General features: G+C 41.3%; 2 protein-coding genes and 1 long non-coding RNA gene across 21 annotated transcripts in view; 1 reads left to right on the top strand and 2 right to left on the bottom strand.

Moving 5' to 3' along the window:
• LOC125776642 (uncharacterized) overlaps window positions 1-12,025 on the bottom strand; it is a 35,183-nt gene extending 23,158 nt beyond the window's left edge. The window contains exons 1-2 of one of the 2 annotated variants that reach the window (XM_049450097.1): window positions 3,342-12,025; window positions 24-3,277 (exon numbers count right to left, since the gene is read on the bottom strand). In XM_049450097.1, coding sequence (XP_049306054.1) covers window positions 24-648 — 625 coding nt within the window. In that variant the 5' untranslated portion in view covers window positions 649-3,277; window positions 3,342-12,025. Of the gene's footprint in view, window positions 1-23 lie in introns of both variants that reach the window. The other variant, XM_049450096.1, reaches the window with a different exon arrangement.
• LOC105233177 (zinc finger BED domain-containing protein 4) overlaps window positions 1-25,540 on the bottom strand; it is a 454,786-nt gene that overhangs the window by 423,887 nt on the left and 5,359 nt on the right. For 4 of the 18 annotated variants that reach the window (XM_049449880.1, XM_049449871.1, XM_049449872.1 and 1 more), the window contains one exon: window positions 12,032-12,182. The exons of the other annotated variants lie outside the window; for them this stretch is intronic. The gene's annotated coding sequence lies outside the window, so the exon portion shown is untranslated. The remainder of the gene's footprint in view (window positions 1-12,031; window positions 12,183-25,540) is intronic. 18 annotated transcript variants of the gene reach the window in all.
• Window positions 12,647-25,540, top strand: part of LOC125776830 (uncharacterized) — a 45,247-nt gene continuing 32,353 nt past the window's right edge. The window contains exon 1 of the long non-coding RNA XR_007422006.1: window positions 12,647-12,775. This is a non-coding gene — a long non-coding RNA (uncharacterized LOC125776830). The remainder of the gene's footprint in view (window positions 12,776-25,540) is intronic.

Genomic DNA, 25,540 nt, shown 5'->3' on the forward strand with positions numbered 1-25,540 from the left:
AACAAAATTTTTTTTTTACTAACCATTCACCGGATTTATCATCTTATATCCTAAGTGATATCCGTCTTCTCCACGGCAGAACATGAGCGGATATTGCATTGCGTCGTAAGACCGATGTGTCTCACTTATCCGTTTTAGTGCGTTTTGATTTCTACGTTTGATAACAATATCACGCGACTGCAAATTTTCTCCAACAACAACAACTGATATTTCGCTAACTGTAGGTGCATTATATTGTCTTTCATGTGTCCCTGTTGGTCTTTTGTCCGCTTGTATGATTATACTATGATCATTTGTTGGCATACGTTCCAACAAAATCGTAAACAGTTTAATGAGGCCATTGTGATCGTGGAACATTTGCTGCAATTGTTCGATTATTTCTCTTTTCGTTGTATTGAAGATAGCACAACGCCGATTTACTTCATCATGTGAATCTCCCAGAAAGTAGCAGCGATCCAGCGAGATGAAAAATTTGCCCATGAACCTGTATAATTGGAGGAAAGTTCTGTAGTTTCTGTCGAATATTGTTTGGCAAAAATACCTTAACCCTTGTGTTGCTACCCGGGTACCCGGGTACCCACCGGCGTGTATTTTGTTGAATAATATTTTTTCTAAAAAGGATAGGCTAAAATCCTCTTGGATCCCCATGGTTTAACCGATTATCGAGCGAATTGTGCATTATACATAGCTCAAATTTTTTTCTAACTTCAGAAATGTTACAGTTGAAAATAGAAACACGTCTCAGCCACCCGGGTACCAGGGTACCCCGACAGAAATTCGGCGCAGTTCGTGTAATACATTATGATAATAATTTTATTTTATAACTAAAAGGAGTAAATAAGTATTTGTATGATAACTATAACAAATTATGTTAATTAAACATTTATTGATAAAATATACTGTATAGAGTTTCAAAAAAATTAATGATTTTTTTGCTTTTTGCACAGTGAAATATAAGTAATAATTTGAACAAGTCAATTTGAATAACTAAATTTTAAGAATTAATTAGAAAATTAAGAAAAAATCAAAATTACTCATTGCAATGTAAACATTTAGAAATGTTCACCGAACGCTGATCGCATACGGGCTTATCGCACTCAACGCAGGATTTCCATGTTTTCGTCGTTTGCGAATAGGCTGCTCCTTACAAATATAAAAAGATCCTACAACAGCTCTTCTCGCAGTGGCGTCTCAACGTTGGTCATTTCTGGGTACCACCCAGAAATTGGCCTTTCAAAGAAACTTTCGACTGCGATTTTGGTAGAGTGGTTTCGCATTATTTGCTGGTTCGGGGCTCGCTCTTCGATCATCGGCATTGTAATTCTTCTGACAATTGCCGAAGGAAAAGTCTGTTTGTTTTGTTGCGAAGCATGCTCTTATTCTCATAGTAGATTGCATAAGCAGCTACACCTGCAATGTCGAGGATGCTGAAAAAGAAAGCCAGCGGTCATCTACACGTTCGCCGTTGGGTGGAGTACCTCGAACACATTTGACCCATGGTGTCAACGCCATCTTTTGTTTTATTAAACAAAATCATTTCTGGTTTTTTGTGAGCTGCATCAGAGATTTCATAATCATAGTGCATCGGACTAAGAAGTATTAGAGCTTGGTTTTTCTTTGGAATATATAAAAGTATATGTGAGAGTATACGAAAATATGTTTTACATTACTATATATACCCCATACTCATCAAAAAAAATATTTTATTTTCATATTTTTCGCATTAAATTTTCGATAAAATTAAAAACCTATCATGGTAAATAAATCGTGTATTTATTGTATACGTATATACGTTTCCTCAAAAACTGTGCTTTCGATAACTCCTCCATCCTTTTATTTATCTGAGGTATGTAAATAAAATACAATTATCTTTACTTATCACTTCACAAACTTTTTTCAATAGTATTGCAATAAATAAATAACTACGAATATCGATATGTAATGCATTCACGCTAACGAACTATCCAAACTGACTGGAGTGACTGCAGCGATACGCCTGGCTTCTTCGAGTCAACGACGGAAACTGAACTATTTATTTATTTACTTATTTTTTATTACATTCGTTTCACGGGATTCTCGAACGTTCCTGAAGTACAAAGCAGTTCAGAGAGCGACCTGTTTCTCTAGCACTCGAACTCCACGCATTTGCCTTTCGAGAAACGAGAAATTTACGTTAGAGCAGAGCGCGTTTTATCCCTGATTTAGGACTTTGAAGGTGGCTGTACATAATTAATATGGTAAATTCAAGTAGGTATACCTTTCTAAGATGTCAATACATAGATCCTGATAGAATGCACTCAATTATTTTTAAGTATAACGCACTTATACGCACGAATTTGCGTACGGGTACCCGGGTACCCTGGGCGGCAGACAGTGTGATTTTTTTTGGGTGGCAACACAAGGGTTAAACGTTGGATTGTAGTTTTGTTCATTTACAATTTCACCACCACACGACGTCATTTGAAAACAATCGTTGTACATTTAATATCGGTATTCTGCTTGAGACGATTGTCTTATGTCTCTAATTGTCACAATAGTAATTTAGTGACTGTGTTAGTCAGGAGTCTCATTTTGGTATTCTGGCAGATGCAGTAAAGTAGTATACTGTATAGTAGTATACTGTATCTGCCAGAATACCAAAATGAGACTCCTAACTAACAGAGTCACTAAATGAAGAATTCGACAATTAGAGACATGAGACAATCGTCTCAAGCAGAATACCGATATTAGTGTGCTTTAAGAAATGGCTCGAGTGAGGAGATTCACCGTAAAGCAGGTGGAACAATGGCTGTGGTGGTGGAAGCAATTCTGGCAACTTAACCTTTCCCCCGGCGCAACATAACCCTGGCGGTGCATTGCAATATTGGCAAACTACTGACATCTGACCGATTTGAATGGATGCGCTATATTGAATATTTGGATCATATCGAAAACCTGCCCGTTCAATGTTCACAAAAGAAAGATGTTGCCGCTGTTGTCGTCGAATAATCGCATGTTGTGATCTTACTTCATCACTTTGGCGAGCACGAACTCCCCTTCTTCTCGATCGTTGTTGCTGATTGTGAACTTCCCTTCTTCTCAATCGTTCTTGCTGATTGTATGTTTGGTTGACATCTTCTAACTGGTGCGTGCTATTCTCCAGCAGTCTATTTCGTGGTGATACCCTCTCAATAACACTTTCCCTTTGACGTGCTCTGCTATTTCGTGTTCTCCTTGCGGCCTGGGAACTCCGAGAAGTGTTAACATACGTACCGATTCTTGGCATCGTAACAAATATCTAATTGGAAATGATCATTCATTTGCATAAAGTTCATATAAGGTTTTACGGACCAATAACTTACCTTTGAAAACTCCAAAAATGAATGAATTAAACTAAGGAAGCAGACCAATTGAATGATAAATTCCAATGTACATAAATCGGTATTCGCCAACACGCTAAATCAGTTTCACTAAATAACTCACTTTTTAAAACAAAATATATCAATATATCAGTAAAGCAAGGCGCATTTTTATTGCCCTCTAAATTTTGCGTGTTCGATTGCAATGAAAAATTGACGTTTAATTTAATTTGTGTTTGTTTCATAAAACTGCCATTTCCATAAACCAAAAATAGTACTAACACAACCAAAATTACGATGTAACCGCTACTGTCACCGATAAATAAACATAAATAGCAAGAAACAACCAAAATGTCGTGCTAGGTGGAAAATGAGATGAATATATGGTGGATTAACAACCAAAATAATTAAAGATTGTATGGGAGGTACCACCCCCTTGTTCGATAACGCCAAGTTTTGTGGGTGGGAATGGTGTTGTTTCCTATAGCACTATACCAATTTTCATGTTCCTACCTTAAACACTTTTGAAGATATTCACCTTGAAAAATTCAGTTTGTATGGGAGGTGCCACGCCCCCTTTTCCAATTACCCCTTCTTTTATGTGTAAGAAGGCTTTTGATACCATATAGGTCTATACCAATTTTCAGGTCCCTACCTTGAACCCTTTAACAGATATTCTGTTTAAAAAATTTAGTTTGTATGGGAGGTACCACGTCCCCTTATTCGATAGCCCCCGGTTTTATAGGTGAGAGTGATGTTGTTATCCTGTAGCTCTGTACCAATTTTCATGTTCCTACCTTAAACACTTTTGAAGATATTCGACTTGAAAAATTCAATTTGTATGGGAGGTGCCACGCCCTCTTAATGTTTTGTTCTGATTTTAAGACATGACCTGCGTGGTAATAACAAACAAATCCCCCAAAGGAAGTATTTCATTTGGTTCAGCTGTTTTCGAGTTTTAGCGTTACAACTATACACCATTTCATTTTTATATATATAGATGTATTAAATCAAATTGAATTACAATAACTAACGAAAGCCGATAAAAGCTTAAGAAAATGCCCATATTTATGTTACTAAACTCAAGTCACATATGTCCTTGCATTTTGCGTGGGTTGCCAACTGTGCATATGCATGCAGCTGTCAAAAGTTGGTGCACACAACTGGCAATACAGCATTTAAAATCATGTTCGTTTTTATTTCCTTTTTAAAATCGTATTTGAAAATTTATTTTCTTTATAATTTTTTTTTCGGAAAATTTTCCAGAATTTTCTTAAGTATTCTCCTTGTTTGAGCGGAGACCTGTCCGAATTGGTGGTAATCACCGAAATCGGTCCAGGCGTTCTCCAGTTATAAGCGTAGTAACTAACGTCACTTTCTTTTATATATATAGATTTAAAAAACATTTACAAATTTTTTGGAAACGTAATCTATGATATTCTGCCTTTAAGAAACAATTGCCCAATGCATCTCGCATGTGCATTTGTCGGACGGCGGGCAGGATGCAGGTCGAAGTTTCTATCGGAAACACAAAACTCGAATAGATTTCAAATAGATATTTTAATAAATTATCTCTTAGCTAAACTAAAAAAAATCCAAAAAAAGTGTAAAATTTTAAAGACGCTCGGTCACTATTTCACTTCTTCTTCCTAACTGCGTCTTTACTGACACTGCTTACGCGATTATATCAGTCGTTCCTTCTTTTCGCTACGTGGCGCCAATTGGATATTCCACCTGGTCCTTGCAACGAGTGGAGGCTTTTCTCTGATTCTCCCGGAGGATACTGCGTCGAAAACTTTCAGCGCTGGAGTGTTTTCGTCTATTCGGACAACATGACCTAGCCAGCGTAGCTGCTGTCTTTAAATTCGCTGAACTATGACAATGTTTAATCAGTTGTTGTCATCGTCCAAGACTCTGCACCACATAGCAGGACGGAAATAAAGTGTGGCTTATAGAGTTTGGTTTTTGTTCGTCGAGAGAGGACTTTACTTCACAATTTTCTACTCAGTCCGAAGTAGCACCTGTTGGCAAGAGTTGTCCTGCGTTGGATTCCCAGGCTGCCATTGTTGGTGGTGTTTATACTGGCTCCTAAATAAACGAAACTATCTACAACTTCAAAGTTATGACTGTCAACAGGGACGTAAGAGACAAGTCACGAGCGCGACGACTGTTTGTTTGATGACAGGAGATATTTCGTCTTGCCCTCGTTCACTGGGAGACCCATTTGGTTTGCTTCCTTGTCAATTCTGGAGAAAGCAAAACTAACGGCGCGGGTGTTGAGGCCAATGATACGGATATTATCGGCATACGGTAGCAGCTCAACACTCTTTTAAAAGATTGTACCTGTTCGATTAAGTTCTGCAGCTCGAATTATTTCAGCAGCAGATTGAAGCTCGAGAGGTCATCGAGGATATCGCGGCATAAAGGCCGCTCCTTTTTGTGCTGTCGAAAGTAACTTTGAAATCGACGAAGAGGTTTTTAATTTTCCAGGTCTAAAGCCACACTGGAGGATAGAGTCATTTGTAGAAGTTCACCCAAGAGAGGAAAGTTCTCTGATCGACATTCGCTTGGAAGTGGCCAGAAACGATTTTTTTACATATGGCTCAAGCAGCTCATGACTTCCGGTATTTGACCAAGTATCCTCTGGGTAACCTAAGAACATCCATTTTAGCAAGCGAAAGTGAGAAAAACACCCCCTATGAAAAATTACAACCAGCCTCAAATGTGAGACTCCCCTTTTTATGACGACCATGGCAGGCGAATTAAGGACCACTTGGAATGTCCGGTCCCTTAATTGGGAAGGTGCCGCTGCTCAACTGGTTGATGTCCTTGTTAGAGTGACGGCTGACATCACCGCCGCCCAAGAAATGCGATGGAATGGACCAGGACAGAGGCGAGTAGGTCATTGTGGCTTTCACTACACTGCCCATATAAAGGAAAGAAAATTGTTGTGGAATTCGTGGTGGAAGAGAGGCTCCGTCGCCGAGTACTATAATTCACTAAGGTGAATGAACGTCTAGCCACAATCCGCAGTAAAAAGAGATTATTCAACATATTTATGATTTGCGTCCACGTCTCGACGGAAGATAAGGACGATGTGACCAAAGATGCCTTATATGAGCTTGGAGCGCACCTAAGAGAGCTGCCACCACAATGATATCAGAATAGTGCTTGGGGACTTTAACGCCAGGGTGGTCAAAAAGGCGTCTTTGGCGCATTAGTAGGTAAATTAAGTCTCCACGGAGAAACATCCCCAAATGGATTGAGGCTGATCGATTTCATCGGTGCCCGAAATAAGGTTATCTGTAGTACTACATTCCAGTATAAGAAAATTCATCAAGCCATTTGGCACCATCGCTACCGAAACCATTGGTTACGATCGACTACAACACGTGCGGGATGGGATAGATACCGAGAGTTGAAGAGGAAAGCGAGACGCATTTGCAGACAGAAAAAGAAAGACTCCGAAATGCGTGAGTATGAAGAATTTGACAAGCTGGCCGACAGGGGTAATGCTAGAAAATCCACGAATAAATGCAGCGGCTAACAAAAGGTTTTAAGACCGGAGCATACTCTTGTAAAGTTATTAAATTTTTACCCAGAGCATACTTAAATTATGGAGGGAACACTTCTACAGGCTGCTGAATGGCAGTGAACGTACAACGCCAGGAGAAGGCGATGCGGACACACCACCTCTTCGTCGATTTCAAAGCTGCTTTCGACAGCACGAAAAGGCGCTGCAAAACTCTCTGTGAAACTAATACGGTTGTGTAAACTGACGTTGAGCAACACCAAAAGCTTCATCAGGATCGGGAAGGACCTCTCCGAACCATTCAATAACAACGCTTCAGCTCTGAAAGTATTCGATGCAGTAACCGCCGGGGGAAGCAGAGGTAGAGGAAGACCTCCATTTCCTTGGAAGGACCAAGTGGAGAAGGACCTGGTTTCGCTCTGAATATCCAATTAGCTCCACGTAGCGAAACGTAGAAGTATCGACTGGCGCACTAATAACTTGGCTTTAACCGCGTAAGCGGTGTCTACTCCAGTAAAGAAGAAGAAAGTCCAATCAGTTTGTTGACGGTGGGCTTTAGTCTTTCACATAATACGCTCGATAGAACCTTACACGCGATGTTAATGAGGCTTATTCCATGGTAGTTGGCCGAGATGTCTCCCTTTTTGTGGGTTGGGCAGAGCACACTTAAATTCCTATCGTTGGGCATGCTTTCGTCCGACCATATTTTACAAAGGAGCTGATACATATTCCTTATTAGTTCTTCATCGCCGTGTTTTAGTAGCTCAGCCGGCAATGCATCGGCAGCCACCTGTTTGCTGTTCTTCAGGTGGATAACTGCTTTTCGAACTTCTTTATGGTCGGGCAATGGAACGTCTGCTCCAACGTCATCGATTGGGGAATCGTGTTTGCCTTCTCCAGGCGTATGCATTCACTGCCATTCAGCAGGCTGGAGGAGTGTTCCCTCCATAATTTTAGTATGCTTTGGCCGTCGATTTGATTATTTTACAAGAGTATGCTCCGGTCTTCAAACCTTCTATTAGCCGCTGCATTTTTTCGTAGAATTTTCGAGCATTGCCCCTGCCGTCCAGCTTGTCAGACTCTTCATAGTCACGCATTTCGGCCTCTTCCTTTTTCTGTCTGTTGTGATTATAGCTTCTCGACGTCGAACCTTCCTTGTGTTTGATGCAGTGCGTTTTTTGCTACACAGAGGTGGGTGCGAATCTTGGCTGCAACAATCGATGTTAGGACTTCGGAGCGTACGAACGTCCAGAATACTGGAGAAATGTCTTCCATCTTTCACAACATGATCGATCAGGTTGGTGGCGTTTATGGGCTAAGAACAATGGACTAGGAGTTAACCTGAACAAAACAGAATTGATGCTATTCACAAGCAGAACCAAAATCCCTCAGTTTCAACTTCCAGTACTAAAAGGTACAACACTCACTCTATTCCCGACGGCTAAATACTTGGGGGTGGAGATTGACATCAAACTGCTCTGGAAAATAAATATAGAAAAAAGAATAAATAAAGCATACATGGTCTACTATACTTGCAAGAGAATCGTCACCAAGAATTGGGATCTCAAACCTAGTATAATGGTGTTAATGTATACGGCTGTCATAAGACCTTGGTCTTTGACCAAGTATCCTCTGGGTAGCCTAAGAACATCCGTTTGAAGGCGAGCTAAAGTGAGAAGGCGAAATATCCCCTACTTAGGGTTGTGCGCTGGGTTTGGGACCCGCCACGTAAAAAATGAAAAAGCAAACACAGCCTCGGATGAGAGACCCCCCCTTTTTATGACGACCATGGCAAACGAAATAAGGACTACGAACTAAGGGCATGCACCTGGAATGTCCGGTTCCTTAATTGGGAAGGTGCCGCTGCCCAGCTGGTTGATGTCCTCTTGAAAATAAAGGCTGACATCACCGCCGTCCAAGAAATGCGATGGACGGGACAAGGACAGAGACGAGTAGGTCCTTGTGACATTTACTACAGTGGCCATATAAAGGAGCGCAAGTTCGGTGTGGGATTCGTGGTGGGAGGGAGACTCCGTCACCGAGTACTATCATTCACTGCGGTGAATGAACGTCTAGCCACAATCCGCATCAAAGCGAGGTTCTTCAACATATCGCTGATTTGCGCCCACGCCCCGACGGAAGAGAAGGACCATGTGACAAAAGACGCCTTTTATGAGTGCTTGGAGCGCACTTATGTGAGATGCCCCCGTCACGATGTAAAAATCGTGCTTGGCGACTTCAACGCCAGGGTGGGCAAAGAAGGTATCTTTGGCACTGCCGTCGGTAAATTCAGCCTCCACGAGGAAACATCCCCAAATGGGTTGAGACTGATCGACTTCGCCGGGGCCCGAAATATGGTTATCTGTAGTACTAGATTCCAGCATAAGAAGATTCATCAAGCTACCTGGCTGTCTCCAGATCGAAAAACCACCAACCTTCATCTTGTGATAGACGGAAGACACGTCTCCAATGTTCTAGACGTGCGTGAGATCTGAGGTCCTAATACCGACTCGGACCACTATCTTGTTGCAGCCAAGATTCGCACCCGCCTCTGTGTAGCAAACAACGCACGCCAACAAACAGAACGAAGGTTGAACGTCGAGAAATTGCAATCACAATAGATAGCCGAACGATTTTCTACTCGACTTGCACTCCTGCTCTCTAAGAGCACTCGTACACAACTCGTTATAAGGGAACTGTGGGACGGCATTTCAAACTCCTTACGTACAGCTGCAACCGAAACCATTGGTTTTCGGAAAGTGCAAAAGAACAGCTGGTACGACGAGGAGTGTCGTGTCGCAGCGGAGAGAAAACAGGCTGCCTACCTCGCAACGTTACGATCGACCACAACACGTGCGGGATGGGATAGATACCGAGAGTTGAAGAGGGAAGCGAGACGCATTTGTAGACAGAAAAAGAAAGAGGCCGAAATGCGTGAGTACGAACAGCTTGATAAGCTGGCCGACAGGGGTAATGCTCGAAAATTCTACGAAAAGATGCGGCGGCTTACAGAAGGTTTCAAGACCGGAGCATACTCTTGTAGAACCCCCCAAGGTGATCTAGCCACTGATGCCCAGAGCATACTTAAATTATGGAGGGAACACTTCTCCAGCCTGCTGAATGGCAGTGAACGCACAACACCAGGAGAAGGCGAACCCGATACCCCAATCGATGACGATGGAGCAGACGTTCCATTGCCCGATCATGAAGAAGTTCGAATAGCAATTGCCCGACTGAAAAACAACAAAGCGGCAGGGGGCGATGGATTGCCGGCCGAGCTATTCAAACACGGCGGCGTAGAACTGATAAGGAGCATGCATCAACTTCATTGTAAAATATGGTCGGACGAAAGCATGCCCAACGATTGGAATTTAAGTGTGCTATGCCCAATCCATAAAAAAGGAGACCCCACAATCTGTGCCAACTACCGTGGGATAAGCCTCCTCAACATCGCATATAAGGTTCTGTCGAGCGTATTGTGTGAACGATTAAAGCCCACCGTCAACAAACTGATTGGACCTTATCAGTGTGGTTTTACACCTGGTAAATCAACAACTGACCAGATATTCGCCATGCGCCAAATCTTGGAAAAGACCCGTGAAAGGAGAATAGACACACATCACCTCTTCGTTGATTTCAAAGCTGTTTTCGACAGTACGAAAAGGTGCTACCTTTATGCCGCAATGTCTGAATTTGGTATCCCCGCAAAACTAATACGGCTGTGTAAACTGACGTTGAGCGGGACCAAAAGCTCCGTCAGGATCGGGAAGGACCTCTCCTAGCCGTTTGATACCAAGGTTTCAGACAAGGCGACTCCCTATCGTGCGATTTCTTCAATCTGCTGCTGGAGAAAATAGCTCGAGCTGCAGAACTCAACAGAGAAGGTACAATCTTTTATAAGAGTGTACAGCTGCTGGCGTAAGCCGATGATATTGATATCATCGGTCTCAACACCCGCCCCGTTAGTTCTGCTTTCTCCAGACTGAATAAGGAAGCAAAACAAATGGGTCTGGCAGTGAACGAGGGCAAGACGAAATATTTCCTGTCATCAAACAAACAGTCGTCGCACTCGCGACTTGGCACTCACGTCACTGTTGACAGTCATAACTTTGAAGTAGTAGATAATTTCGTCTATCGTGGAACTAGCGTAAACACCACCAACAATGTCAGCTTAGAAATCCAACGCAGGATAACTCTTGCCAACAGGTGCTACTTCGGACTGAGTAGGCAATTGAGAACCAAAGTCCTCTGTCGACGAACAAAAACCAAACTCTATAAGTCACTCATAATACCCGTCCTGCTATATGGTGCAGAGGCTTGGACGATGACAACATCTGATGAGTCGACGTTGCGAGTTTTCGAGAGAAAAGTTCTGCGAAAGATTTATGGTCCTTTGGGCGTTGGCCACGGCGAATATCGCATTCGATGGAACGATGAGCTGTACGAGATATACGACGACATTGACATAGTTCAGCGAATTAAAAGACAGCGGCTACGCTGGCTAGGTCATGTTGTTCGAATGAACGAAAACACTCCAGCTCTGAAAGTATTCGACGCTGTACCCGCCGGGCGAAGCAGAGGAAGAGGAAAACCTCCACTCCGTTGGAAGGACCAAGTGGAGAAGGACCTGGCTTCGCTTCGAATATCCAATTGGCGCCACGTAGCGAAGAGAAGAAACGACTGTCGCGCTGTTGTTGACTCGGCTATAATCGCGTAAGCGGTGTCTACGCCAAGAAGAAGAAGAAGAAGCATCCATCCCCTCTACCCGATAAAACTGGCGCATCCTAATACAACATCGCAATTCACCACACCTGATGGCACTACAACAAAGCTCACCATACCAGTACCCCTACCCACCAAACAAAAAGGATGGACAACAGGATAGGACTCGCGATTCGTTCGACACACTGCGCACATCAGTTTCGCACGTCAACTTTCGATCGTCACATTCGCATATACACAGCGCCACGTCGATATCTACGCTAACTTGCTTCGATCAACACAGATCCTGTGCGGTGTTACTTTACCGGTTGATACCTTTTTTCGATAAAACGCTTTCTACGTAACTTTGGATCACCAGCGATCCCGCACTTATTTATTTTTATATATAATTAACTTTTCCATTCAGTAAAAATTGTGTTAAAAATAAATTATCACTTACATATTTCCTATTGGTTAAGAGGAATGCTTTTTACTATTAACATCAAACGCGGGTGTAAGTGAGTCCAGGAAAACTTAAATGCAGTAGTGTTGGCTTCCCATTACGTTGGGCACCCAAGTAATTATGGTCCTTCGAGCCTCCAAGATAGGAACTATAAAATAACAGCCACAAAACCAACCACAAAATAAAACAAAAGCATTAAAATTAATAAAGAAATCTCACGAAAATCGAACAAAATAAACTAGTGTAGTGAAGTGCAGTGGCAACCAAAAACAAAAAAAAAAAGTGCATTAAGAGAAAAAAACATGTAACAAAAGAAAATGCAGAACAGTGCAGTGTTTTTATGTAAATATACATATGTATAAAGATTCACGGTGGACAAAAGAGAAGGTGAAGTGGCAAAAATAAAAACAAATTACATGGAAAAACAAAATTTATAAAACAATTTCAACAAACAAAAGAAAATAGCAACAAGAACGCGCGAAACCTAAGCACAAAAAATAAATCGGACGCGAAAAACTAAAGCACCAATAAAACAAACATTTGGGCACGAACTTAAAAACATAAACTTACATACAAACAGCAATACGCACAAGAAGTCAGGCAGCTGGAAGACAGTGGAAGAAGACAAAAGGAATTGGCAAGAAAAGGGGCATATACATACATACATACATACGTTAACTCCAAATCAAAGTGAGCGTATTAATTTCATTTCATAGCATCATAACGGGTGATTTTTTTGAGGTTAGGATTTCCATGCATTAGTATTTGACAGATCACGTGGGATTTCAGACATGGTGTCAAAGAGAAAGATGCTCAGTATGCTTTGACATTTCATCATGAATAGACTTACTAACGAGCAACGCTTGCAAATCATTGAATTTTATTACCAAAATCAGTGTTCGGTTCGAAATGTGTTTCGCGCTTTACGTCCGATTTATGGTCTACATAATCGACCAAGTGAGCAAACAATTAATGCGATTGTGACCAAGTTTCGCACTCAGTTTACTTTATTGGACATTAAACCAACAACACGAATGCGTACAGTGCGTACAGAAGAGAATATTGCGTCTGTTTCTGAGAGTGTGGCTGAAGACCGTGAAATGTCGATTCGTCGCCGTTCGCAGCAATTGGGTTTGTGTTATTCGACCACATGGAAGATTTTACGCAAAGATCTTGGTGTAAAACCGTATAAAATACAGCTCGTGCAAGAACTGAAGCCGAACGATCTGCCACAACGTCGAATTTTCAGTGAATGGGCCCTAGAAAAGTTGGCAGAAAATCCGCTTTTTTATCGACAAATTTTGTTCAGCGATGAGGCTCATTTCTGGTTGAATGGCTACGTAAATAAGCAAAATTGCCGCATTTGGGGTGAAGAGCAACCAGAAGCCGTTCAAGAACTGCACATGCATCCCGAAAAATGCACTGTTTGGTGTGGTTTGTACGCTGGTGGAATCATTGGACCGTATTTTTTCAAAGATGCTGTTGGACGCAACGTTACGGTGAATGGCGATCGCTATCGTTCGATGCTAACAAACTTTTTGTTGCCAAAAATGGAAGAACTGAACTTGGTTGACATGTGGTTTCAACAAGATGGCGCTACATGCCACACAGCTCGCGATTCTATGGCCATTTTGAGGGAAAACTTCGGACAACAATTCATCTCAAGAAATGGACCCGTAAGTTGGCCACCAAGATCATGCGATTTAACGCCTTTAGACTATTTTTTGTGGGGCTACGTCAAGTCTAAAGTCTACAGAAATAAGCCAGCAACTATTCCAGCTTTGGAAGACAACATTTCCGAAGAAATTCGGGCTATTCCGGCCGAAATGCTCGAAAAAATTGCCCAAAATTGGACTTTCCGAATGGACCACCTAAGACGCAGCCGCGGTCAACATTTAAATGAAATTATCTTCAAAAAGTAAATGTCATGAACCAATCTAACGTTTCAAATAAAGAACCGATGAGATTTTGCAAATTTTATGCGTTTTTTTTTTTAAAAAAGTTATCAAGCTCTTAAAAAATCACCCTTTAGTATATGGACATATAGCGCAAAAATTGTATTACCTCAGCTGCAAAACTAAAGGTCAAGCAGGCATAATAGTAAAACAGTTCGCTCTTAATGACGAAAATTTCAATTTGGCTTGGGAAGCTCTAGAAGCTAGATATGAAAACCTCGAATTCAGGTCGACAAGCAAGTCGACCGTCTAAATTTCCATCCGTCTGCAGTGTCTCCCGACAGTCCTTTTATAAGTTCTTCGTTAGAAACTGAACAAGAACTGGTGGAACAGTCAAGGTAATAGTCTTCCAGTTAATAATATCGTAATAATTATTAGCTTTAAAATTCTTTGGCACTTTATTACATCTAACCCTTCCATTTACAGTGTCAGACTCTGCTTCTCTGGCTGCCAGAAGACGGTCAAGGGCCAACTTTCTGACTTCTATCCGTTCATCAGTCATGGTACTAAGGAGAATGTTTTCTGGAAGAGCAAAGAAAACATTCTGTTGAAGGGATGAATCGACAAACTTGCGCAGTTTAGCAGGTAAGTATCTCGACCTTTGAATTGCAGCATAGAGATGGCGCGAGCCATCTTTGATTGAACTGTTGAATCTTATTGAGAACCACAAAGGTGAGTAAACTGTAAGTATGTACTTGACCAAAATCTTTATTTCCTTTGTTGGTTTGTCAGTAGAAATGTATAATCTCAGAATTCTATTTGCACTGGTGAGCCAGCGAGATTTGCACATGTTACTTGGATGCATCGACGCTAAATCTGAGGAATATTGACCGAAAATAACAGCTTCTGATATTTTATAGAGATAAGCTTGGTCTGTGCTAAGTTGGGTCGGATTAATAACCTCAGAAGGTAATTGGCAGGATGGAAAACTTTCAAATTTCACAACAGGCAACTTCTCACAATCAGGGAGCTCTTTGAGACACCATCTATGTGTTCGAAAAGAGCACGAAATGGAAGTTCGTTGAAATGTAGAAGACAAACAACCCACTGTAATGGCCTACCTATTCTTTCTTCTAGTTTCCGAATGATTCCACCTTTCCAGCCTGTGTTCGTGTTGGTGCCATCAGCACCGACAAATTCTAGATGTTCCACATCAACTGAATTGTCTTGTGAATGTTGGTACATAGCTTGCGTCTCATCCTCAGCTGACCCGGAAGGAGAGGTGACGTGGCCAAAGTAATAACAACCAGGTTCCGCTATAAGAGAAATATGTTCCTCCTTGACAGTGTCGCGGTAGTACTTTTCACCTTCGCTGACTTGTGTAAGTGGTTTTCTGGTCCAAGAGAAATGGTTGTTCATTGATAGGAACTTTCCTTTCCTTTGGACACGTGCAAGAAGAAAAATAAATGCAATTACAAGCAGCGATGTCATATAAATTTCCGGCAGAAGAGACAAAGTTGTCTCTTTTAGAGCTCAAACCTATTGGGTTCCTTAAAAACATTTGTTTAAGAGTCAGAAATTTCTTATGGTATGTGGTGAGCATTTGTACAACTCTGGTGTGTGAAACATCGGAATAGATGACTTTTTGAAAGTATTTTCAACCTTTTTTGCAACTATTTCTGTAACCTCTTTGCTCCTAGGTTCATAGTTGTCGCCTCGGAGTCGCCCTATACCAAATCTTTCAAACTGATAACACAAAAGAACATCCTGGTAAGTAGGTAACTGGGACTCAGAGAGATTGTACGGATATATGCCAAACACAGGACATTTCTGTCTAAATTTAAATTTAGATACAGACATTTTGAGTTCTGTGTTCTGTTGAGAGCATATAAGTGACAGCACTCGGCGAAATTAACGCCAAGAGTGAAGGAACTCGATGAAAAAATATTAATGTGGAGACCAGTCCGAAAGTGTCGATTGACGCAGGGAAATGAATGTAAGTGATAGAAGTCGGCGAAATCACCGACAAGAGTGAAGGAACTCGATGAAAAAATATTTGTGTGGAGACCTATCCGAACGTGTCCTTTGGCGTAGGTGAATGAATGTGAGTGATAGCACTCGGCGAAATCAACGCTGTGGCGCGCCGCATTTTCGCTCGTATCTCGGGAACGGTTAGTCCTACGGCCATGATCACTTATACCATTTCGGTGGCAAATGACGTGACAAATAACTTTTGTTTCATACATTTTGCCATGAGATGCGTATTTCAGGTGCTAGGTAGACAATTTCACGATTTTAGGCGAATTTCCGAAATTTCAAGGCCGAGGTTCGGGTTGAAGATGCAATCCGATCTCAAAACAAAAAGTTGCATTGGAATCAGGAAGTACTAAGGCAACTTTTCCGCACTATTAGAAATACCGAATCGAAAAAAGTTCGGAATCGACCCACCCTAGTAATCGCTCTCATCACGAAAAAAATGCCCAACGTGGCAACAAATGAAAGATTGTGCGAAATTGCGGAAAGGGTTGAGGAAAAAATTTACAGAACTAAGAATATAAAACACTATAAAAATATAAGCCTAAATAGACCCCAAGTTAGTAGGAAAACCAATTTAACAAAAGTCTTTCAAAGAACGCACTCGTTCATATCCGTACAGAAAAAACAAACGTCATGTGAACAGGAGGGCATACACTTATATCTTGCGAGAATTTTAAAAAATTAAATATTAACGAAAGGAACAATCTTGTCAGATCAAAAAGACTCTGTACAAACTTCTTGTTCAATACACACAATCTTAAAAAGTGCAAAAGCAAATTTAATTGCTTATATTGGCACAAAGGCACTACTCAATGCTTCATTACAGCAGATATCCTATCTCATCCCAAAGAAGCGCTTACATAAAAATAATCACGGGTTTAATTGCAAAAGCAAATCCCGAAAAGCAAAATTCTAAAAATTGCCAAGAGACATCATTTTGCTCAAAGGGACAAAAAGCTCAAACGCTGCACAGCGAAACACAAAGTGGACTAGTTACAGAACTATTTACCATACCAACTCAAGTTAAGACAAAATCAAATCAATACCTTAATTCACAATAAAGGAAATTTCAAGAGATAGGAAACTTCCCCGAATATTAAATAAAACTCTAGAAGATCAGTATTGTAAGGGCTATTCGAAAGCCACAACTACTCGATCAAATAATAGCCCGTATGTCGTATGACTACCATTAGACCCACAATTTTCCAATACTCCACAAATTGGTATAAAAAACAAGTAAGGAAGGGCTAAGTTCGGGTGTCACCGAACATTTTATACTCTCGCATGATAAAGTGATAATCGAGATTTCATTATCCGTCATTTACATATTTTTTTATTTTGCTGTAAAATTAATTAGATTAGTAGTTCCTGAAATAAGGGTTTTGGTCCATAAGTGTGCGACGCCACTCCCATTTTCAATTAAAAAAAAAAGGCTGGGTGCAGCTTCCTTCTGCCATTTCTTATGTAAAATTTAGTGTTTCTGACGTTTTTTGTTAGTCGGTTAACGCACTTTTAGTGATTTTCAGCATAACGTTTGTATGGGGAGTGGGCATGGCTATTATCCGATTTCTTCCATTTTTGAACTGTATATGGAAATGCCTGAAGGAAACGACTCTATAGAGTTTGGTTGACATAGCTATAGTAGTTTCCGAGATACGTACAAAAAACTTATTAGGGGGCGGGGCCACGCCCACTTTTCCAAACAAATTACGTTCAAATATGCCTCTCCCTAATTAATCTTTTGTGCCAAAATTCACTTTAATATCTTTATTTATGGCTTAGTTATAACACTTTATTGGTTTTCGAATTCGCCATTTTGTGGGCGTGGCAGTGTTCCGATTTTGCCCATCTTCGAACTTAACCTTCTTATAGAGCCAAGAAATACGTGTACCAAGTTTCATCATGATACCTCAATTTTTACTCAAGTTACAGCTTGCACGGATGGACGGACAGACAGACATCCGTAGACACCCTGATCACTTTGGTATATATAAACCTATATCTGACTCTTTAATTTTAGGACTTACAAACAATCGTTATGTGAACAAAACTATAATACTCTCCTTAGCAACTTTGTTGCGAGAGTATAACAAAGTCTCTGACAGTCAAAATTATTAAAAGCAACAAAACATACAACTTTTCGGCCCCGCAGGATGGCTTTCGCCAATAATGGAAAAAAAAACAATTTTGAACAAATCCTAGAGCGGTGGCATACATAAAAACATAAAATATAACACAGTTGTATCAAAAAGTCGAAAAATCGACATTTTTCATAAATTTTCAAAAATAAATAAAATCTCAAAAGGAAATTAAGGGAACACCATACTCCCAATGCGATAGAGTGACGCACCTACACTTACAAAAAGCAAAGGTCGCCTTATCGCATCTTTCCAAGCGTTCCTCATATGGGTGAGTTATGGAAATCAGTTATACAAAGCTTCAAATTAAGTATACAGGATTATCTACTCCACGAATCGAAGCTGTTTTCTATTCACTGCCACTTCCTCGCAAGATCCCTCTAATTTCATAGTCCTAACTCCAGGGCTAAGGAGTATCCATTCTGGCCATATATGAGCCAGGCGTGGAGCTGCTATCCTTTATAAGCCGATAATACAGAAAAGGCAAATAATAAACAAACGGTGTACCAAACCGATAAAAAATAAATAGTTGATAACCGCTAGTAAAATTCATAAAAGTAAACAACTTTTTTGGTATAATAATACAATAAGTCGTCAAAACACACAAAATCAGTTACTACCTCAAGCACCAAATAAATACAATTTTCTAATAAAACCAAAATCGCTTATTACACCTAATATTCTGCGTCCTCGGCTACTTCAAAAACAGTAAGCCGAATTACATATAACAGATTATACATATATAATATATAAAACTAAGCAAAATATTCGCCTAGGGGCCCCAGGATGTTTAAAAGAGTTAAGCATCCATCCCCTCTACCCGGTAAAACTGGCGCATCCTAATACAACAACGTAATTCACCACAGCTGACGGCACTACAACACAGCTCACCACACCTGTACCCCTACCCACTAAACAAAAAGGATGAACAACAGGATAGGACTCACAATTCGTTCGACACACTGCGCACATCAGTTTTGCACGTCAACTTTCGATCGTCACATTCGCATATACACTGCGCCGAGTCGATATCTACGCTAACTTGCTTCGATCAACACCGATCATGTGCGGTTTGGAAATACATTTTGTTGCGTCAGCGGGCCCAAGTGTCACACCACCTTACCGGTTGATACCTTTTTTCGATAAAACGCTTTCTACGTAACTTTGGATCACCAGAGATCCCACACGGATTTATTCTAATATATAATTAAGTTTTCAATTCAATAGGAAATCTATTTTCGCGGAATCCTGCTTTAACACTGCGGCAAGGACAATCAAAATTAATGGAAAACGATTTAAATATATACCACGAAACTATCCGAACCTTTCTTCATACTCATGATCTGAAATGGTGCAACACAATGAAAACGCCTCTGTTGACTGAAAAACTTGTGACAAAGCGACTCGCTTGGGCGCATGAGAATATTGATAGAGATTTTGAAAATGTCGTTTTTACTGATGAATGTTCTATATGGCACGTTCTGTTCTCACGCGAGCCTAGTCAACTTCCACCAATAGGCTTGCTCAGCGGACCGTAAAACATGGAATAAAGGTGCATCTTCAGGGCTGCTTCTCAAAGCAGGGATTCGGCACTTTGTACCTACAACTTAAATGCCGAGAAAATGACAAAAATCTACAAAAATGCTTTACTGCTATCTGCCAAACGATGGTTCATCAGAAAAAATGAAGATTGGATTCTGCAGGAAGGCAACAATCCTAAACACCGCAGCAAGCTCTGTACTCAGTGGATAACCCAATCTGGCATGGTTACATTGGATTGGCCGTCGCAGTCACCCGATGCAAGCCCTATTGAAAATGTGTTGGCATATAGTAAACAGAAGCTTCGTGGAAGACGCACATACACTTTGAAGCAGTTGTCTTACGAAATTCGTCGGATCTGGAGATCCTTGCCACTAGAATACGCGTCAAATTAGTAGAAAGCATGCCTCGGATGCCAGGCATTGCCAGGCAATTATCGACGCCGGTGGTGACTGGAAATATTACTGACCAAACTGAGTCATTGTTTGTAATGTGTAAAATGTATATACTTGTATAAATATGAAGGTTTCATAAAACAATTTTTTTATAAATTAACACGACCACGCTCTTACTTGACAGACTGTAAAATGTACAGACTGTATTATATTTCTGTTACTTTAAAAATTTTTTAGAGTAGTAAAATTACTAAAAAGCCATCTAGCACTTTGGTAAAAATTATTCAAAATGGGTCGAGAACACATTGACAACGAACCAGGTTCAGGACGGTGTTCATCTGAAAACTGATGATGACGTCAACAAAATAAGAGAAATGGTGCATAAGAATCGGCTGTTAATATACAAAGATCTTACTGACATCGTTGGATTATCGGAATGATAAGTAAAAATCATTTTGAAAGATAATGTGGACCTAAGTAAAACTAAAGCATGATTGCATATTGCAACTAGTGACAAAGGTAAACTAACAAGCAATATTTTTCTTATATGGTAAAACAATAAAAGCTCTTTTAAAAGTGTTTTTTTAACTAAACTTTGTTTTAAAATTTAAATATATTAATATTTGTTATTTGCCGAAGGTCATGAAATGTTATTCTTTTTAGTCTGCGCCTGCTATTTCTATTCTCTCTTAGTTATCGGGCCATAGCAGTTACCTGATTGTGTAACTTTATGGCATGTTACGATGCCATTTTGTGAAGGACTTTCCGAACCATGAGATCTGAGTTGCGTCTGCACAGGACATTTATAAATTTTTCGAAGAACTTTATTTTTTAGTCTATGAAACAATGCTTTTCGGCTACCAGGATATCATGAAACTTATTATTACTGGCGATTAGCCTTTGATTTATGATTACGACCCGAAAACAGACGATCTATCGTAGGAATATCCTAGTAAAGTGAGCCGAAACCAAAAACTCCACTTACATGCAGGTAAAAAATCAAAGTTATGTGATAGTTTTTTTCGATTCTGCTCCCCGAATTCCATCCGCCAAACTATGAACGAGGAGTGTTATGCGTCGTTTACGCGAAGCTATTTGTAAAAAGTATGAGCCGACAATTTTTGGTTTTTGCACCACAATAATGTAACGTCGCTTACTGTATTGAATCTGGCATTGACATTGGCACATGACTATTTGGGATAAGGGGGTTTACTTTTAGAGGGACAACATAGAGCTTGAAGAATAAATTAATCATTTTAGAATTATGAACAAAGTCTTAATAATTTTTTCTCTTAGTAATAAACTCAGAATATATCCTCATTGTGCTTAATATACAATCAACTCACTCACGACTATACATCCCAAACGAAATGAGCCACAGCAACCGTGGAGGCCAATGAAAATGCAGTCTGATGTCACACGTTCCAGAAATGGTGTTTAATTTTAAGAACATGCAACGCTAGTAGATTGCACAAGCCCACGAGTGTTGCATGTGTTACGTTGCATGCATTTATGTATGTCAAGTGTTTATGAGTGCGGCAAATTTTTTTTTCGTTTTGTTTATTGCTTTGTATCTATAACATTTAAAATAAATATATATGTCTTAATATCAAATAATTTCTTTTACTTTATTTGGTTTGTAAAACTTAGTATAAATGAGGCAACATCATCAAGAGAGGAAAACGCTATCATGCTCTGATGCAACATGTTGCGAGAGTGTAAGAATATTGCATATTAAATAAAATTGGTACAGTAAATAATTCAGTATATTTTGTATCCGATGGGCATAATACTGATACGATATAAACGTATAAAAAGGAATGAAGTTCTATGTTTTCGGCATGTAAAAGAAAAGCAGTTACCCAATTCCTGTTCTTTCGTCATCGCCCCGCCGCCGGGAAACGTTAGTAACTCTTGTGTAAAACGCGGTAGCCAACACATGTTGGGCCTGGGGTCACGAACAAAAAAGACTGACAGCGAGACAGCGAACCCCCTTCGACATATGCCAAGGTGCCGACAGATGTCAAGGACGGAGACAAGTAGGTCCTTGTGACATTAACTAAAGCGACCATATAAAGAAACGAAAATGCAATGTGGGATTCGTTCCGGAATTGACTCCAGTGGATGACCTTCTAGCCAGACGATATGACCAAAGATGCCTTTTATGAGTGGCTGGAGCGTCCTTATGACGATTGACCCCGCAACGATGTAAAAATAGTGCGTGTCTTTGGTACAACAGTTGAAAAATTCAGCATCCATGACGAAACCTCTCCTAATGGGTTGAGGCTTTAGTGCCAGATTCCAGCAGAAAAAAATTTGTCAAACTATTTGGCTCTCTCCGGATCGATAAGTTCGAAACCAAATGGATAATGTTGTTAAATTTGGTTAATATGGAAGACATGTCTCCATTGTCCTTGACGTGCGTACGTTGTGAGGACCTAACATCGACTCGGACCACTATCTTGTTGTAACAAATATACGCGCTCGCTCCGATTACTTTCTATTCGACTTGGCCTCCTGCTCTTTGAGAGCACTCATCAGCAACTCGGTTCAAAGAAACTATGGGACGGCATTAAAAGCTTTTACGTACAGCTGCAAGCGAAACAATTTGTTTTCTTTAAGTTTGACAGAATATCTCAGTGTAGAGAAAGTAAACAGCCACGCACATCACGTTTTCCTCGACTTTAAAGCCGCCTTTGACAGTACGAAAAGGAATTAACTTTATGCCGCTATGTCTGAACGTTGAGCAACGTACGTTATATAATAAGTTCATAACTAACTTTAACGGCTTTGTAGTGGGCGAAGAGTCCAACGAAAAAGTGCACTTTAAACAAACAGTTTTATACAGCAAACAAAATGGCAAATATTGACGGTAAACTCCCAAAAACAGTCTTGTTTGGCACGCTATTTGCCATTGTGGTTAGGAAATCGAAAAATTTATGGGCGTTGGAAGTGTAAATCAAGAAATTTATGTTGCTAAGCTTTTTTTTTTGGAGGATGGAGTCATGGGTAGAAGTTCACGCAAGTGAGGAAAGTTCTCTGATTGCCATTCACTTGGGAGTGGCCAGAAACGATTCTTTTACATGTGACTCAAGCAGCTCACGACTTCCGGTCTTTGACCAAGTATCCTCTGGGTAGCCTAAGAACATCCGTTTGAAGGCGAGCTAACGTGAGAAGACGAAACATCCCCTGCATAGGGTTGTGCACTGGGTTTGGAACCCGCCACGTAAAAAACACGCCCAATGAAAAAAAAACACCAACAGCCTCGGATGTGAGACCTTCCTTTTGATGACGACCATGGCAAACGAAATAAGGACTACGAATTGAGAGCATGCACCTGGAATGTCCGGTCCCTTAATTGGGAAGGTGCCGCTGCCCAGCTGGTTGATGTCCTCGTGAAAACAAAGGCTGACATCACCGCCGTCCAAGAAATGCGATGGACGGGACAAGGACAGAGACGAGTAGGTCCTTGTGACATTTACTACAGTGGCCATATAAAGGAGCGCAAGTTCGGTGTGGGATTCGTGGTGGGAGGGAGACTCCGTCACCGAGTACTATCATTCACTGCGGTGAATGAACGTCTAGCCACAATCCGCATCAAAGCGAGGTTCTTCAACATATCGCTGATTTGCGCCCACGCCCCGACGGAAGAGAAGGACGATGTGACAAAAGACGTCTTTTATGAGTGCTTGGAGCGCACTTATGTGAGATGCCCCCGCCACGATGTCAAAATCGTGCTTGGCGACTTCAACGCAAGGGTGGGCAAAGAAGGTATCTTTGGTACTACGGTCGGTAAATTCAGCCTCCACGAGGAAACTTCGCCAAATGGGTTGAGGCTGATCGACTTCGCCGGAACCCGAAATATGGTTATCTGTACTACTAGATTCCAGCATAAGAAGATCCATCATGCTACCTGGCTGTCTCCGGATCGAAAAACTACCAACCAGATCGATCATGTTGTGATAGACGGAAGACACGTCTCCAGTGTTCTAGATGTGCGTGCGCTCCGAGGTCCTAACATCGACTCGAACCACTATCTTGTTGCAGCTAAGATTCGCACCCGCCTCTGTGCAGCAAAAAACGCACGCCAACAAACACAAGAAAGCTTCGACGTCGAGAAGCTGCAATCACAACATACAGCCGAACGATTCTCTACACGGCTTGCACTCCTGCTCTCTGAGATCACTCGTCAACAACTCGGTATAAGGGAACTGTGAGACGGCATTTCAAACTCCTTACGTACAGCTGCAACCGAAACCATTGGTTTTCGGAAAGTGCAAAAGAACAGCTGGTGCGACGACGAGTGCCGTGTCGCAGCGGAGAGAAAACAGGCTGCCTACCTCGCAACGTTACGATCGACCACAACACGTGCGGCATGGGATAGATACCGAGAGTTGAAGAGGGAAGCGAGACGCATTTGCAGACAGAAGAAGAAAGAGGCCGAAATGCGTGAGTACGAACAGCTCGATAAGCTGGCCGACAGGGGTAATGCTCGAAAATTCTACGAAAAGATGCGGCGGCTTACAGAAGGTTTCAAGACCGGAGCATACTCCTGTAGAACCCCCCAAGGTGATGTAGCCACTGATGCCCAAAGCATACTTAAATTATGGAGGGAACACTTCTCCAGCCTGCTGAATTGCAGTGAACACATAGCACCAGGAGAAGGCGAACCCGATACCCCAATCGATGACGATGGAGCAAACGTTCCATTGCCTGATCATGAAGAAGTTCGAATAGCAATTGCCCGCCTGAAAAACAACAAAGCGGCAGGGGCCGATGGATTGCCGGCCGAGCTATTCAAACACGGCGGCGAAGAACTGATAAGGAGCATGCATCAACTTCTTTGTAAAATATGGTCGGACGAAAGCATGCCCAACGATTGGAATTTAAGTGTGCTCTGCCCAATCCATAAAAAAGGAGACCCCATAATCTGCGCCAACTACCGTGGGATAAGCCTCCTCAACATCGCATATAAGGTTCTGTCGAGCGTATTGTGTGAAAGATTAAAGCCCACGTCAACAAACTGATTGGACCTTACCAGTGTGGCTTCAGACCTGGTAAATCAACAACCGATCAGATATTTACTATGCGCCAAATCTTGGAAAAGACCCGTGAAAGGAGAATCGACACTCACCACCTATTCGTCGATTTCAAAGCTGCTTTCGACAGCACGAAAAGGAGCTGCCTTTATGCCGCGATGTCTGAATTTGGTATCCCCGCAAAACTAATACGGCTGTGTAAACTGACGGTGAGCAACACGAAAAGCTGCGTCAGGATCGGGAGGGACTTCTCCGAGCAGTTCGATACCAAAGGAGGTTTCAGACAAGGTGATTCCCTATCGTGCGACTTTTTCAACCTGCTTCTGGAGAAAATAGTTCGAGCTGCAGAACTCAACAGAGAAGGTACCATCTTCTATAAGAGTGTACAACTGCTGGCGTAAGCCGATGATATTGATATCATCGGTCTCAACACCCGCCCCGTTAGTTCTGCTTTCTCCAGACT

The sequence above is a fragment of the Bactrocera dorsalis genome, chromosome 2, assembly GCF_023373825.1.
Source record: "Bactrocera dorsalis isolate Fly_Bdor chromosome 2, ASM2337382v1, whole genome shotgun sequence".
In the NCBI taxonomy this organism is placed as follows: Eukaryota; Metazoa; Arthropoda; class Insecta; order Diptera; family Tephritidae; genus Bactrocera; species Bactrocera dorsalis.